The sequence below is a fragment of the Mugil cephalus genome, chromosome 9 (genome assembly GCF_022458985.1).
Source record: "Mugil cephalus isolate CIBA_MC_2020 chromosome 9, CIBA_Mcephalus_1.1, whole genome shotgun sequence".
Lineage (NCBI taxonomy): Eukaryota > Metazoa > Chordata > Actinopteri > Mugiliformes > Mugilidae > Mugil > Mugil cephalus.
In genome coordinates this window covers 28316706-28334704 of record NC_061778.1, presented here as the reverse complement: position 1 = coordinate 28334704, position 17999 = coordinate 28316706, and the positions used below count along the sequence as shown (strand labels likewise).

Below are 17999 nucleotides of genomic sequence, written 5' to 3'. Positions count from 1 at the left end.
GTGGTTAGTATACAGTAAGGAGCTAATCACGGGGCTAACATGAGGTGTAGCAACTCATCATGCAATAACGGCTCATAATATATGCATTTTCCACTGACACGACCACCTGTTCATTTTGCAAGAGACCAAAAATTTTGAGCAGGTAATTTTTTGAAAGCAAACGTGTAAAGTACTGTTTTAGTTGTCCTGTTCACCATTATTAGCACCCTTTAATTTTTTGCATAACCTCTACAATATCTTCAGAAATAAATGCAAATGTATCAAATTTATATCATCAGGATCTTTTACTTGGAGGTCCAAAGTAATTTGACGAAGAAAAATGTTTTTTCAACTCACATATTGTTATTTCAAACAAGAAACAGAAAAAAACAGCATGTGCAGCAATAATGGCACCCCTCTTTTATATTTGGAGGCTGTCATCACTGCCAAAGGGTGTGAAACCAAACGTTTCTTGTAGCCATCTATAAGCTTCTTGCACTTCTTAGCTGGTATTTTCTTCCACTCTTTCTTTGCAAATTGTTCAAACTCTTGAACATTTGCAGGTTTCTTTTCCCCAATGGCAGATTTCAGTTCATACCAAAAATTTTCAATCAGATTGAGATCAGGGCTCATTGCTGGCCATTTTTAAAAGAGTCCATTAGTCCATTTTTTCCTCTTCAACCATTCCTATGTGCTTTTGGATGTGTGCTTTGGGTCTTTGTGTTGCTGGAGGACCCATGATCTTCAACTCAAACCAAGTTTTCTTACACTGGGTAGGACATTTTGCTCGAAAATCTCTTGATAATTCTCTGATTTCATGAGTCCTGTGATACCGTTAAGGCCTCCAGTACCAGATGCAGCAAAGCAGCCCCACAGCATTATGGATCCTCCACCATGCTTAACTGTTGGTAGGGTGTTCTTTTCCTTCTAGGCTTCATTGCACCGTCTGTAAACAAACTGTTGTGATTTGCCAAAATGCTCTATTTTTGTTTCATCTGACCACAGAACATTTTCCCAGAAGGATTGTGGTTTGTCCAGGTACTCTTTGGCAAAGATTAGTCGTTCCTTTTTATGTCTTTTCTTCAGAAATGGTTTCTTCCTTGGCCTTCGCCCATGAAGCCCTGTTTGGTTTAGTGTGCAGCATATGGTTCTTGTTGAAACCATGACCCCAGACTGTTCCAGATTGGCCTTCAGGTCTGTGGATGTTTGACATGGTGTTTTTTCCACCATTCGCACCAACCTTCGAAGACTTCTCTCATCACTTTTCTCTTCCCCCCACATCCAGGAAGGTTCTTGACAGTTCCATGCTTGGCAACTTCTTTATAACATTACGCACTGTTGAAACAGGGATGCCAAAGTCTTTGGAGATGGCCTTATACCCTTTGGAGGTCTTGTGTTTACTAATTATCGCACTTCTGATGTTCTCAGACAGCTCCTTTGTCTTCACCATTGTGAACCATCATTCATTGGCTAATTCATGTCACATGGGCACAGACAATTTATCACAGGTGATTCTCATTTGTGATTAGCCACAGGTGAGTCACAATGTGTTTCCAAACTGATTTACAGCAAAGGGTGCCAATACCAGTGACACAGCAATTAATCATTACTACTCATGCATCACACATAGCTGTTCTGGACAAAAATACTATCCAGTATCAAAACTCCCTGTATACAGTATTTTGGTAATTGACCATATCCTTTGATGACAATATTTCAGATATACTTGTAATGTATGAAGTTGGCATATCTGAATTATAACAGATGTATTTTTGAAATTTGGTACTCACAAAATGCGTCTGTAGTTTTTCTCCTGGTACCCCTGGTTAATGACATATTTTATGAACACACTGAAGTGCTCTACTGCATGGTAATACACAATGTCACACACATCAGAAATCAGGATAGACTTCTCAATTCGGTGCTCAAGATCCATCAGGAACCTAGAATATTAAGAGACTGTTATCCAGGAATGTGAAGTAAAATTTGCAGCACTGAAAAGTCAAGAGTTGAGATATACACTTCAATTGTAAAATGATTTTCATTGACCAAGAACCTATCCTACCTTTCACTGGCTTTCATGACTTCCTCAATGTTGGAGAACAGAAAGTGCATGTCAGATTGACTGAGAGTGTTGATTAAAACATGGTTACGTAGAAAGTGGGTTTCTAAAATTTCCAAACTCTTGTAGTAGGAGGCTTCTGAGGTAACAAGCTCAAACATGGCCTAGAGAGAAAAGCAAAACATAAGGCTACTTTAACATATAAAGAGATTAAGATATTGAGAGGTTGAATTGCATTGATGACATTGGTATTCTGCTGCACAACTTGTCATAATACATATCAGGCTCATTTTGATTTAACTGATATTCTCTTTAAAAATCTACCACATTACATAATTTACATCATGGCTATGTTTCATATTATGCAAGGAAATAATTAAGCCAAGTTATCATCATATTTATCATCATATTTTCCATATACCAGTAATATATTTCATATAACCATGTTTTACATTCAAGACTTATGGAAACTGTATGTCTTCATATTCAGAATGGCATGTAAAGGTGGAATCTTTTTGAGAATTCAACCAATCGTAATACAAATTTATTAATTTATCATTAATTTCCATCCACTTATCCAAAGCCAGGTTGTGGTGGCAACAGGCTAAGTAAAGAACTCCAGACAACCCTCTCCCCAGCAAGTTATTAGTCAGTTATCAGTGCCAATTTTAAAGAGTAGGTTGTGCTTGTCACTTCATTATAATTATTATTATTTTTCTATCCTACTTACTCATTATTTATTATTTTCCTTATTCAAATACTTATTTTGCATATTTGTATATGCGCCAGATCGCTGCTGGGAAGCATTGGTCAACTGATAACTGACAATTGAGAGTTGAGTATTAGAGTCGTCTAACGGATGATGTTTTTAACGACTGTCTGATAGTGCTAAACTAAACTGCATGCATGGAATAAATAATTTTAGGGTGTGGTGGTAGGATGCAGTAGATCATCAAAGCATTCTTTCCACCACCCAGAGCTATGATTGGTCCACATACTAGTCCAGTAGCATGTTTCCGCTTTAGTATTCCCAGCTGCTTCCTCATCTCTGCAGTTTTTCAGTTGATTGTTTTGTATCAATAAAGTATTGATAAGTTTAACTGAGGCGGTTTGGAGAAACAGACATTTGTATGATGTGGCCAAAGTCAGTCACTATTGTTGAAAGTGAAGCAGGAAGTGGAAATGAAGCAGGAAGTACAAACAAAAATTAACCCAACTGTCAAAAAAGACACAGAGCCGCCTAGTGTTTGGGTGGCTTGGGTAGTTATATCATGCTAATGGCATAATTGCCATTGCCAAAGTCATTTTTGACTTACTGTTACAATGTCAATAAAAATATCAATGTGCTTGATGAAAATGTGTGTTTCTTCTTGTTTCTTCTTCAGACATAGGCAATTATACTAATGATGTGTTTTTTCTAGTATTGTTCAGTCTCAAGTTTGATGGATCTGCTCTTATGGCACTGTCACAAATGATACTCTTTGGATGGCTCAGTGGAGAACACCCTGTTTATCCTCCTGGATTCCGCTTCTCTGGTGTTTCTATAAATCTTTGGTTGGCAGTCTCCGAGGACAGCCGGTTGTTGTCTTGATCTAGTTTTTGATCAGTCATTAGTCATTAGAGAGCAGTGCACACTAATTCAATTTAACCTACTGTTAAACACAATGTTCCTATATCATGGCAATGATGGGAAAAAAAAATGTGAAGCTTTAAACCATAATCTCAACTAATTGCCTGTTCTTAATCCTAACCATAATTTAACTGTAACCTTTGCCCCATAAGTAAAAAAAAAAAAAAAAAAAAAAAAAACACATCAGAAATAAACACACGCACATTACCATTCAGCGTCACAAAATTGCTCACCTCTTGTATGTACATTTCTTTTTGCGATAACTGGGTCAACAGGCCACTAGTCTGCACAGCATCCAAGTTCTGCCACAAACTCAGTGAGTGGGCACTGTTTCTCAGTTGCAATTGTAAGACTGGTGGGGACATTACACCAGACCCTGCCACCATACTCCTTGCCTTAACTTCAGGAATAAGGTTTTCATGCTGCCGTCGCCGTTCAATCTCCTGCTGCTTGGTGGTGTCCCGGTATTCCTGGTACAGAAAGGCTGGAGGATCAAAAGACAATGAGAGCTAATTAGATACATGTGTAGGAAAAGACCATGTTTACCACTGTGCCAAACATTGTGTATGTAGCCATGACCTTAATAATAGGATTTTTCATTGATTACCAGTTATATTTTTATGTCCAATATGTTACAAAAAAGCATATATTCCAGAAACAAGTACGTGAAATGGGAACTGAGACAGAAGTAGGTTATCTGTTTTGACTGCATGGAACAACCTACAGTTTAATCTTAAAAACATACAGGACTACAGGACAGTCTCCTGTAGTTGGTGAAGGCCTTTCCAAACTGTTGCAGAGTCGTTTGCAGAATGGTTTGACACTTTTTTTTTTTTTTTTTGGTATAAATATTTTTTTGGCCTTTAATTGAAAGCACAGTGGAGAGAGACAGGACATGGGGAGGCAGAGAGGGGGACAATGATATGCGGGAAAGGCTGCTCGGTGCGGGATTCGCCTGCAGCGAGGACTGCAGCCTTAACACATGGGGCATTCCTTTTTGCTGCTTTGATCTCCTTTGTCAGCTTGTTCCTGGTCTGCTTGTACAGGTCTTATCTCCAGTCCTGTAGGCCTCTTCCTTGTCCTGGCATAGCCGTCTCAGTCTTGCAGTGAACCAAATCTTTTGTTGTTGTTGAAAATGCAGAAGGTTTTAGTCTGCACACACATGTCCTCACAAAAGCTGATGTGTAAGATATTACAGTGTCAGTCAGTTCATCCAGGTCTGAGGTTGCAGCTTTAAAGACGCTTCAATCAGTGCAGTTAAAGCAGGCCTGCAACTGCATTTGACTCATCTGTCCATCTCTTCACAGTCCTCACTACAGACTTGGCACACTTTTGCTTGTAGGTTGGGATGAGGTGGACCAGGCAGTGGTCAGAGTCCCAGAGCAGCACAGGGAACATAGCAATATGCATCTTTCATGATGGTGTAGCAGTGGTCCAAAGTGCGCCTTTCCCTTGTGGGGCATGCCACCTGTTGTCTGTATTTAGCACTTCAAGAAGCAGTGAAAATCCGAGTTCTTGATTGAGAGAAGCAGCAATTCATTTTTTTTTGTTAGCCAGAGAGCGGACAATTCCCAGGTGTATGGATGGGAGAGCTGTGTGTAATCCCTCTTGCCGCAGTTTGACAAGCGCTGCCACTCGTCTCCGTATAAATCCACAGCTGCTGCTCCTCCGGCCTGAATCTCCAAAAAACAATCTGTTGACCCTCCATGGTAGGTAGTTGGGAACCACATATCCAGGATTCTTGACCGTTTAAAAGTTTAACTTTAACTGACAGTGTGATATTGAATGAGGAATTCAATTATTCTACTTTCTGTCCCTTCTCATCCATGCCCTGCTGCTTGGGAAGCTGTTCCACTGCTGGCCAGTGGAGCCGTTCTTCGCTACAGAGGAGGGCGAACCCATGTCTGGAGCTCAGTTCGGGGCTCAACCTCCACTTGACTCCTTCTGAAATGATATTCTGCATGCCCTGCTGCTTGAGAGGCAATACCACTGCTTGCCTCCAGGAGCCGCTAGGAGAACATGTGCCCTCTGCTCTTGGCTCGCAGCCCATCTCAGCCTCCTGCAAATTTCACAGAGCAGCTTTCTTCTCTCCAATTTTTATTACGTGCAGCAACAACAACAGCCTTGACAACTCCAATTCTCACTCTCATAGCAATGTGAAGATGGTTCTAGCTATGCTTGATGCATAAAAAGCTTTGCATGCCACATAATCTATCTACAGTATTACTTTTGGCGAGACTTCAATATCTTTACTCACCTGGCTGTGCTTACTATATCGGCTTTGATTGTACAGTAGATCTCCTACTCAGATAGCCTCTCTGGCTCTTTGTAGTTGAATAGCCAGAGATTTGCCTGTTACGGTAGTTTTGGGGGGATGTTCTTTGCTCCAATGGACCCTGCTGTAGCCTTTCAAGATAGCTCATGATGGCTGCAGGGAGCTCTGCCTGCCTCTGGGCTCTAACAGAAGTGCGTGGCGAGCATACAAGGCTGTGCTGCTTAAACAGCAAAACCTGAGTCAGCTGCTGCCATGCTGTAGTACTTGGTTGTGGTAAAACAGAACTGTGTATCTGAAAAATAGGCTTTCACTAGACCTTTGACACTACGTGGGATTCCAAAGAAATGAATGCATCCCACTGTGACTGTGAGATACTGATCCAAAAGCATTAGCTAGGTCTAGAAATACAACATGCAGGTCTCCTTTCTCTCGCTTCACTAACTGAATTTGGACCCAGATCATCCCGGTGTGCTCTAGACTCAAAGAAAAGAAAGCCGGGGATTCTAGCCTTTTGCACCTTTCATGTCTGTAACCGACCGTGGGGAGCCTATGTTAACCGTCATCGGGTGAGGGATGGGCTACACTTGCCAGTTCATTGTAGAGCAAAGATTCCTAGTGTAGCTAACTGAACGCTATTTGCAGTTCTATATATCACACATATTATCACAAGTTCTACTCAGTAATTAAGAACATCAAGCATGAAGTTTTTGTTTTCACAGAAATTTAAAATAAAAGACACCATAATAGCTGACTATAACAAAGTAAAAAGACCATTTAGGATTTTGGACAGCTTACCCTGACTTTGGGGTGGTTTAATATTTTTTGTTTGATAAGGGTCACATTACTCAAAAGAACTTGCCCTCCACATACAATGGCAACGTGGAGCTATCTGCCTAGAGCAGTGGTACCCAAATTGTTCCCAGTGGAGGGCCAAAATTGAATCCAGGAGGGAGGGCAATGGGGAAAAATGTTTTGTCCACTAAACACAACCAATGAACCAATAGATAATATTCATTATGCATATGGAAGCGAACCAAAGTATTTTATTATTATAAGCCACATGAATACTTCCTCTCTGACAGCAAAGTTGGGTCAAACCCTGTAATACTATGGCACATACATCAAACTCAAGGCCAGTTGTATTATATCTATCAGAACTGGACTACAGTTAACCAATAAAACCTCAAACCAAGAGCATTAGAGCACTAAATACTACAATATGTTAAATGAGATTCTGACACAAAGACGTAGCAACGCCGTACCAGTTAGCAGACAGCAGGCTAATCAATTAGCCTACTGCCTACTACCACAGTAGTACACACGGCAAACAGAAAACGAAACTAAAATATAAACGACAACACACACACTAACAGACACACTGAGTCTGTCAGTCAAGTAACAGCATGTTTAACACGGCCTCAGCGTGCTAACTCAACCCCATGGTTGGCTCCACTCTCCACCATACAGACACCACCACGTTAGCCCTGCTAGCCCCGGTTTCATTATTCTGGCATTCTGGCTGTAGGTGTGTGTTTGCATGTTCGATCGTGTTCATGTCAGTGCAGAGTGCCGTCCATAGTAAAACAGGTAGCCCACCACCCACCAGGCTCCATCTGCATTCTCTTACTCACAGCTACGGTGGCCCTGAAGGGCAAAATACAATGGCATTTTAAAAAACACAACAATATTTCACAAAGTGGTAATTGGTGTTGCTTTTATGAAGTGCTTTTCCACCTGTTGGTACTCAACGCGCTTATACAGTCACCACCATCGCCTTCAGACTTGTTCTGGCGATTCCAGGCCAGTTTTTGTAAAGCGTCTTGAGACAATTTGTATTGTTATTGACACTATATAAATAAAACCGAACTGAATTAAAAACTGTTGTTTATCACTGTCATATGTAACAATGAATTGTTGTAATGATGTAGTGTTGGTATTATAATCAAAAATGAATGTGAAAAAAAATCATTATCACCTGCCCCCTACACAAACCACCTTCCGAGGAGGCTGTTACTGTCTTGGGGGGCCTTTGGGGCACACTCTGTTCTGTTTGCTGTATAGTGCATGTGTTGTGTCTTCCTTTTCAGGTGCTGATTAGTGAAGTGCATCTTGTCAGTGCATAGTCTCTTCTGTTTTGCACAGACAGCATGCGCCACATACAAGACCCATCACAGTCACACATTTACACACACCACTGATACTGACACTCACACTCCATATCTTTGATATTTGCTTTAATAAAATGAATTGAAACACTGACCCAACCGTGTGTATCTCCCTATTTGTTGCGGCCTACGAGCCAGTTGTAACAAAAGTGGGTGTTTGCCTAAGTAAATTCATTGGTGTTACTTTAGTAATGACTAAAATTAGTCTGAATGATTTGTTCACATGGCAGTGTGTGTGTCAGTCAGGGTAATTTTGATTGTCAGCGTAGTGCAGCAGGGGTTGATTCCAAAAACTCTGTTAACCGACTTTTATCAGTGAGTGGAAGGTTGAAACGGCAGCTGAGGCCCTTCTTTGGCTGACAGTTTTGTTCTGGTGCACGTTGGGAGTGGTCCTGTTGCTCGCGGCTGCAGCAGGGACAGGGACAGTTCCTCAGCTGATGGAGCATGGTTATTGTGAAGCAGACAAAAGCTGTACTCATTGTCATAAATTGGGGCACTGGAAGCGTGACTGTTTTTTCCAGGTCTAAGCAGACTAGGCCCAGTGTTGGGCACAATCCAGTTATGCAGAATGTGGAGAATAATGTGTTACTAGGAAAGTGGGTGCTGCAGTGGGAAGATTTTGTCAGTGACGCTGTCTGTCAAGTTGTGGTGCCGTCTAAGTTTCGCAGTCTAGTGTTGCAGGTTTCCCATGATGAGTCCGGTCACCGGGCCATCAGGAAGACATACGACCGTATGTGGGCTAAGATTTGGATCAGAATAATTTCAAACTCAGATTTCCTACCAATATTTGAGTTTGAATTATTCTGAAATATTGATTATAGCTTCATTTGACATGTGTGGACAAGATTTTAAAGTCTGATATGGATTCATTGTAAATATTTCACTGCCATATCCCTCTGAGCTGACAGTGAGATCATAATTTACCCTTTGTATAAAGTGTGTGTATGCATGTAAAACTACTTTGACTTACGTTATTCATGCAACACCTAAACACTTATTAATAGGCAACCAAAAACAAAGCAGGCTACAATGAAGTTCCATGCAAAAGCTTTGAGTATAAAAAAGAAAATTTTTAACAATACAGAAAAACTTAACAAAACGTGATAAAATTATATAAATGAAACAAAATGTGCATACAGCCCACTAGTACTACTAATACAAATTGGGTCAGTACCCTCCGACATGGAGGAATGTAGGAGGGGTTGAGAGCATAGCAGAAGTTTTTAAAACCTTTGTCTTCCACAATTTTAAATGGCTGGAAGTCAGTGGCTATCATCTTTGCCAGCCCTTCGTCTATCTTCCCGTCTCTATGGGGTGACAGGAACTGTGAAGTACTGACTGAGAGATGTTTCTTTAGATTTTGTGGTAGCAGCAGGAATTGTTTTACCAGGTGCTTGGGCAGGCAAAGATGTGGGCCCAGTGGTAACAGAGGCTGCTGCTGTAGCTGTGGCTTGAGTGACTGTGGCACTGTCTGGTTTAGGTGTTAAAGGGAGCGTGATTATGACTGTCTTATTATATCTGGTGACTTGAACATTCACATTGACATTTAAACTGATCCAGATGCCATAAGCTTTAATAGTCTGCTGGAGGCATTTGACCTCTCTCAACATGTCCGTGGACCCACCCATAATAAAGGACATACTCTTGACCTTGTCATCTCAAAAGGACTTAACATTACAATGCCTCTTGTTGTGGATGTAGCTTTTTCTGACCACTGTTGCATTTATCTTGATGTTTCTGCTTTCCCTGTACAACGTAACAGCTCTCGATTACTCAAAAGACGCATAATTAATGACAATACTATCAAAAGCTTTCAGAAGAATGTATAAGAGATGTCGCTATCCACAATATCTTCAACTGGGGACCTTGTGGACAACTTCAACTCAAAAGTACAAAGTGTCTTTGACAAAATTGCACCACTCAAAACTAAATATGTAAAAAAACAAAAGGCTCCCTGGAGAAATGGAGTGGACATCAGATGCTTAAAGAGAAAGTGTCGTCAGGCAAAGCGACAGTGGAGAAAAAGAAGACTTCAGGTTCACAATGACATTTATAAGAATAAACTGAATGACTACAACAAAGCAATCAAACAGGCTAGACAGTCATTCTTTTCTAAAATTATTAATGAAAATATAAATAATAGTAAAGTGCTTTTCTCCACTGTTGATAGACTTGTTAACCCACCATCCACCATTCCCTCTGAAATGATGTCCTCAGAAAAATGTGATCAATTTGCTTCTTTCTTTAATAACAAAATCATTTCTATTAGACAAAACATTAGTGCCCTTAAATCTAGCACTGGAGTCACCATTCCTTTCTCCAGGAACTCCACCTGTGTTATGTCTCACTTTAACTGTGTAGATCTGACAGAACTTGACAATATTGTTGGTCAGCTCAGGTCCTCGACCTACTGCCTGGATCCTCTCCCAACTCCATTTTTCAAAACTGTCTTTAACTCCCTAGCACCAGAGGTTCTACATATCATTAACTGGTCTCTTCAGTCAGGTATATTTCCCACGTCACTAAAAACAGCTGTCATCAAACCACTTCTGAAGAAGAACAATCTGGATCAAAGTGTCATTGCAAATTATAGGCCCATCTCCAACTTACCATTCCTTAGCAAAATACTTCAAAAAAACAGTTTACATTCAGCTCAAGAATTATCTGGCATCAAATAGCCTTTTAGACACTTATCAGTCTGGTTTTCGTCCCCACCAAAGCACAAAAACGGCACTTATTAAAATTTTAAATAACCTACGTATAAACACAGAATCCAAAAAAATCTTGATTCTTGTTCTACTTGATTTTAGCTCTGTGTTTGACACCGTTGACCACAAAATTTTATTGGAAAGGCTCGAAAGGTGTTGGCTTGTCTGGCCCAGTTCTAAATTGGTTCAGAACCTACCTTTATGATCGGCAGTTTTATGTCTCCATTGGTGAATTCAATTCAAACAAAATGAACATTACATGTGGGGTACCTCAAGGGTCAATTCTTGGACCACTGCTATTCAATCTCTACATGCTTCCACTCTCTCATGTCATACGCAAACATAATCTTAGTTACCATAATTATGCAGATGATTCGCAACTTTACATTTCACTACACCCAGATGACCTATCACCCATAATATCCCTTACTCAGTGTATCAAAGATATTAATCAATGGATGTCAGAAAACTTTTTACAACTAAACAAAGACAAAACAAAAATAATCATCTTTGGTGCACAGGCTCAGAGACTGAAAATCGCAGAACATCTCAACTCTCTCTCCTCATAGCAAAACTGAAGCAAGGAATCTGGGCATAATTATCGACAGCAATCTAAATTTCAGAAGTCATATCAATCACATTACAAGAAATCAAAATCAGACTCGGAAAAATTAATCCACGCATTTATAACAAGTAGATTAGATTACTGTCATGGTTCATTCACTGGACTCCCGAATTCAAGTATTCAGAGGTTACAACTAATTCAAAATGCAGCTGCACGTATTCTGACTGGTACCAAACAATATCATATATTCTTAAATCTTTGCACTGGTTACCTGTTAGAACAAGAATCAATTTCAAAATACTGCTCCTGGTTTATAAAGCACTACATGGTCTTGCACCTCAGTACATCACAGATATGCTCATCACACCCCAGCAAGAACACTTCGGTCAACAGGCAGTGGCAATTTACTCATGCCTTGCACCAGATCCAAAGAAGGGGAGGCAGTTTTTAGTGTATATGCCCCACAAAAATGGAACACCTTGCCTGACACAGTTAATCATGCCACATCAGTAGCCATCTTTAAAAACAGATTAAAAACCTATCTTTTTTCAACAGCATTCTGCTGAGCTATGTGTGTGTATGTGTGTGTGTGTGTGCATGTGTGGTTGTGTGAGTTTGTGTGTGTATGTGGTGAAAATGTTTGTATTGTAACTATGTATACCTCTTGTAAAGCACATTGAGTCTGCCTTGTGCATGAAATGTGCTCATAAATAAATTGAATTGAATTGAATTATATGACCCAATATTTGTATTTGTATATTTAAGTATCTATTTATATAGAACCAATCATTGATCCCCCAGGAGAATTGTTTAAATTATTTAAGCCATCAATTTTCATGTATACCAGATGTTTCACTTTATTCTTAATTGCTTATTTGTCTAATTTTATGTGGTCACATATAAAACTTATTAATTTGGTTAATTTATTTATGTTTAGATGACAATGACATAAACAAATTAGTAAAACATGTAACGGACGAGATGCACAAGTGTACAAGCACTGGATCAAGCTGGAAGTACAAGTCCAACGTTTATGCACAGATGGGAGTGTCACACCGTGGTGAGGGTGTCTTGTCTTGGGTTTGTTTTGTCCTGTCATTTCCTGTTTTATTTTGAAAAGGAATTCTCCTCTCGTTTCAGGTCGCTTGCCCTTCCTCATGTGTCTCAGTCTGATTGTCCTAAGTGTTTCCACCTGTCCCCTATTTCCCTCCATGTGTTTAAGTAGTCTGTGTTCCCCTTGTCTTGTGCCAGAGTGTCATCGTCCTTGTCCTGCACCAGAGCCTTGTTCCATGTCCACAGCCATAGTAGTTGCCCAAGTAAGCCGTTTATACCTCTCGAAGAGTGATTTTTTGTTTGTTAATTCTTTCCATAGTTTAGATTCATAGTCCTTTGGTTTTCCTCCATTCGGAGCATTTTGTGTTTCTCAATTTGTTTCTTTTGATTAGAGTTTCTTCCTCCTCCTGGAGAGTTTTTTGTTTCTCAGTATTCAGAGTTGGTGTCTAGGTTTTTATAGCCATTTGTTTGTCACTCTGTCTGAGTTCTCCGGTGAATTCAATAAAAGCCTTTTTGTTATTCAATATCTCTGCATCTGAGTCCTACTTCGAGTCTCGGCCTGACCGTACACTCTGGCCAGTATGGACTCAGCAGAGACTGACCAGATAACGGCCGCGCTCCACGCTCACAAGACCCGACTCTCCCGCCAGGAGGAGTGTCAGGTGGCGATGGTCACGCAGTTGGGTCAACTTTCATCCCAAGTGCAGGATCTGCTTGGACACCTACAACAGACCCACAACCCGCCAATTGTGCCGGAGCCTCCAGTCACGGCAGTTGCTCCTGTTCAGACGGTACCCATTGCCGGAACAGGGATCAGGCTGGCACCCCCGGAGCGCTTTTCCGGGGAACCAGGATTTTGTAAAGCTTTTCTCATAGACTGTGCCATTCATTTTGAACATTCCCCCCTTGCATTTACCACAGATCGGTCGAAGATTGCCTTCATGGTGTCTCACCTGACCGGAAGAGCGAGAGCATGGGCCACAGCGGAATGGGGGCGTGACTCTCCACTTTGCCACTCGCTTCCAGAGTTTCAAGCCGCTCTTCAGAAGACTTTTGATCCGTCGTCAACGGACAGAGAGAAAGCTAGAGAATTGAGCGGGTTTATGCAGGGAAACAACTCGGCATGCGACTACGCCATCCGCTTCCGCACCCTGAGAGCGGAACGGAGAGCAGATGGAACTCCACAGCCCTCTATGATGCTTTCTTGAAAGGACTGTCTGTTCCCATACGGGAGCTACTGGTGCCCTTGGACCTGCCTGCGGACCTGGATTCCCTCATCGCCCTAGTCATCCGGACAGATAACCGGATCCAAGAACTCCATCAGCATCAGAAGGGCCGACCATCGTCGGAGAGGTACCGGCAACCGCTGGTTCTGGGTGGGCAGGAAGCCCGAGGCCCGACTCCCGAACGTCCTTCTCCCTTACCCACAGCAGGAGAGGCTGAACCCATGCAGTTGGGCCGGACCCAGCTCACCCAGGCAGAACGACAACGTCGTCTCAAGGAGGGGCGTTGCTTCTACTGCGAAGAATCTGGACATCTTGTGGTCACCTGCCCAGTCAAGGCAGCTCGGGGGGTGACCCAGTTCTCAACCTCAGGTTCTCTTTCACGCAGGTGCTGATGAGAGTTTAATGGACTGGGGATTAGCCAAGAAACTGGGATTGAAAACAACCCATCCTGGCAAGGGCCTTAAATGGGAACGCACTGTTTACTATAGCCCACGTCACAGAACCCATAACCATTACCATAGATAACCACAGCGAATTAATGAACTTTTATCTGTTTAACTCACCGGCACGCACCCTGGTACTGGGATATCCATGGCTCACTAGCCACAACCCCCATATTGACTGGCCTACGGGCAAGATCTTGGGATGGGGGGAGCTTTGTGAGAGAGAGTGTCTGTGGGACAAGACTCAGGAGAAGGCTACCACTGTCATAAATTCTGTTTCTGCTCACCCTGTTACAGACTCCCAGTACCCCGATTTGACTTCGGTACCCACCTGTTACCACCACCTCAAGGAGGTTTTTAATAAAATCAAGGCCACGTCACTTCCACCTCATCGACCATATGACTGCGCCATCGACCTCATCCCCGGATCCACCATTCCCAAGGGGCGGCTGTACTCTGTGTCAGGGCCCAAGCGGCAGGCCATGAAAGACTACACAGAGTCATCTCTGAAGGCGGGACTCATTCGTCCATCTTCGTCACCTGCTGGAGCTGGTTTTTTGCTCCTGCTGTGTTCCAGGCCATGATTAATGATGTGCTAAGGGACTTCCTTGACCATTTTGTGTATGTTTACCTTGACGACATTCTCATCTACTCACCTGACCTGGACACTCATAGAAAACATGTAGAAGCTGTATTAGAGAGACTATTAAACCACAGACTTTGAGGCGGCTATGGCTCAGTAGGTAGAGCGGATTGTCCATGAACCGAAGGGTTAGCGGTTCGAACCCCCGAGTGTGCCATATGCCAAAGTGTCCTTGAGCACGCCACTGAATCCCCAGTTGCTAGAGGTAGAAAAGCGCTATATAAGAGCAAGACCATTTACTTTATGTCAAAGCTGAAAAGAGCGAGTTTCACGCCGATACCATCTCCTTCCTGGGCTTCATCGTAGCCCCTGGAAGGGTGCAGATGGATCCGGCTAAAGTTAGCGCTGTGGTCAAATGGCCCACTCCTGATAACCGCAAAAAAGTTCAGCAATTCCTTGGTTTTGCTAACTTTTACAGGCGGTTCATCAGAGGCTTCAGCGCAATAGCGGCTCCTCTGCACGCACTCACCTCTTCAAAGGTGCAATTCTCCTGGTCACCAGAGGCAGGAGCTGCCTTCCAGAAGCTGAAGTCCTGCTTCACCATGGCGCCCATCCTCATCATGCCGGACACACAGCGGCAATTCGTTGTAGAGGTGGATGCATCCAACGAGGGTATAGGGGCCGTCCTCTCACAGCGGTCAGAGCAGGATGGGAAGATGCATCCCTGCGCCTTCCTGTCACGGCGACTGTCCAGAGCGGAGCCGAATTATGATGTCGGCAACCGGGAGCTGTTGGAGTGGAGACACTGGTTGGAGGGAGCTGAACACCCATTCATCGTTTGGACTGACCACAAGAACCTGGAATATATACGCAGGGCCAAGAGACTCAATTCTCGCCAGGCCAGGTGGGTGCTGTTCTTTAACTGCTTTTCTTTTTCTCTTTCTTACAGGCTGGGGTCCCGAAACATCAAGCCTGACGCCCTGTCACATCTATACGACCCTGAGCCTGTAGCCAAAGAACCAGAGCCTATCCTCCCACTGACCTGTGTGGTTGGAGCGGTGATTAAGTAGATAGAAAATGAGGTTAAGCAAGCTAATGGTGAGGCTCCGCCACCTAGTGGGTGCCCCGAGAATCGATTGTTTGTCCCTGTCAATTTGCGCCCACAGGTGATTCATTGGGCCCATTCCTTGCTGCTTTCCTGTCATCCGGGAGTTCGGCGGACGGTGTTCGCCATCTCTCAGAGGTTCTGGTGGCCATCCATTGAATCGGAGGTCCGGGAGTACGTCGAGGCTTGTTCGGTCTGTGCAAGGAACAAGATGTCCTCCGGGTCACGTATGGGACTTCTGCAACCACTGCCCATCCCCTCCAGACCATGGGCCAACATATTGATGGATTTCGTCACAGGGCTCCCGGTCTCTCAAGGTAACACCACAGTCCTCACTGTGGTGGATAGATTCTCTAAAATGGTCAGATTTATTGCCCTGCCTAAACTGCCTTCAGCCAAGGAAACAGCTAAAATTATGATTGACCATGTTTTCAAGATTCACGGGTTTCCCAAGGACATCGTCTCGGACCGGGGGCCCCAGTTCCTGTCACGGTTCTGGAGGGGATTTTGCCGGCTCATTGGAGCTAAGGCCAGTCTGACCTCGGGCTACCACCCGGAGGCTAACAGCCAGACCAAACGCTTTAACCAGCAGTTGGAAACCGGCCTCAGTTGTCTAGTGTCCCAGAACTCCTCGACATGGAGCAAACACCTGGTCTGGGTCGAGTACGCCCACAACTCCCTGCCCACGTCTGCCACAGGTTTTTCACCCTTCAAGTGTGTTTATGGTTATGAACCTCCTGTGTTCGCTGCCCAGGAGCTTGAAGTCACAGTCCCATCCGCCCACGCCATGATCCGCCGCTGCCGACGCATCTGGGCTGCTGCACGGCAGGTGCTTATCTGTCAAGGGGACCGGACCAAGAAAGCGGCGGACCGCAAGAGGCGACCCGCACCTGCCTACCAGCCGGGTCAAAGGGTGTGGCTTTCTGCCAAGAATCTTCACCTCCGGGTTTCCTCCAAGAAACAGTTTTTTTTAATTTTTTCCATAGTTTAGATTCATAGTCCTTTGGTTTTCCTCCATTCGGAGCGTTTTGTGTTTCTCAATTTTGATTAGTTTCTTCCTCCTCCTGGAGAGTTTTTTGTTTCTCAGTATGCAGAGTTGGTGTCTAGGTTTTTATAGCCATTTGTTTGTCACTCTGTCTGAGTTCTCCGGTGAATTCAATAAAAGCCTTTTTGTTATTCAATATCTCTGCATCTGAGTCCTGCTTCGAGTCTCGGCCTGACAGGGAGAAAGCAAAAGGAGGTAATGCTAAATGCTCACTGACTGACTGAGGACCTTGATTACATGGTGTTTTCTTCTACACGTAACTGCACAGACACTGACACTGTCCGCTGACAAAAAAACAAAAAACGATCAACCTCACACTGCACTGAAAGGCGACCCCGCATCGTACTCGTACACAATTCATTGCAAATGACACATTAACATTTAATTTCCTACTAATTCAATGCAACGTTACAAAAACACTGACATATTTTAATGTTACTGTGTATTTACCTTTATTTTGGCATACAAAGTCGGATAATTGTCCCGCAGGTGGTCAAACATATTAGATGTGTTATTAGATAGATTTTTATAATATGATTTACATGCTGGCAAGCCGTCCTCAAAACCGACACCCTGCTCGTTTTTACTGAATCCAAAATATTCCCAGATGGCTGATTTAACACGTTTGGTAGGGGGGAATAACTCTACTGCCATTTTCCCCACATGCATGCCTCTCACTTTCAACTTGCTGGGACCAAAACAAAGCAACATATGCAGGCATGGAAACACGTGGGTGTTGCATAACTTTGTTTTTGTTCTGTTTGAGTTGCCCTTAACTATGGTCCCAGCATAATATGTTCTGACGGTATTCAGGAAACGTTACGATCAATTTATTGTAGCGCATAATACCGCGATTAATTTGTAAAATCGAGTAATCGTGACATCCCTAGTGGGAACCATAGGTGTGAACTCAGGGAGGAAAAAAAAAGATAGCTCCCAACCAAATGCGACTCGGTTCCCACTGTTCATGTTAATGAGCTGGTCAAAAGATTCGGTTCGTTCGTGAACGTCACAACTCCACTGGGAGGAGGGCTTGCCTTGGCTGTTACTGGCTGCTAGGGAGGTTGTCGAGGAGAGCACAGGGTTCAGCCCCAGTAACCTGGGGCCTCATGTACAAAGGATGTGTGCGCTCAAAAATTATGAGTGTGGTTCTTTTTCAC

General features: G+C 43.1%; 1 protein-coding gene across 2 annotated transcripts in view; it reads right to left on the bottom strand.

Moving 5' to 3' along the window:
* Window positions 1–17999, bottom strand: part of ngef (neuronal guanine nucleotide exchange factor) — a 96364-nt gene that overhangs the window by 59608 nt on the left and 18757 nt on the right. For both annotated transcript variants that reach the window (XM_047593555.1, XM_047593556.1), the window contains exons 5-7: window positions 3905–4155; window positions 2045–2205; window positions 1770–1922 (exon numbers count right to left, since the gene is read on the bottom strand). In XM_047593555.1, coding sequence (XP_047449511.1) covers window positions 1770–1922; window positions 2045–2205; window positions 3905–4155 — 565 coding nt within the window. The remainder of the gene's footprint in view (window positions 1–1769; window positions 1923–2044; window positions 2206–3904; window positions 4156–17999) is intronic.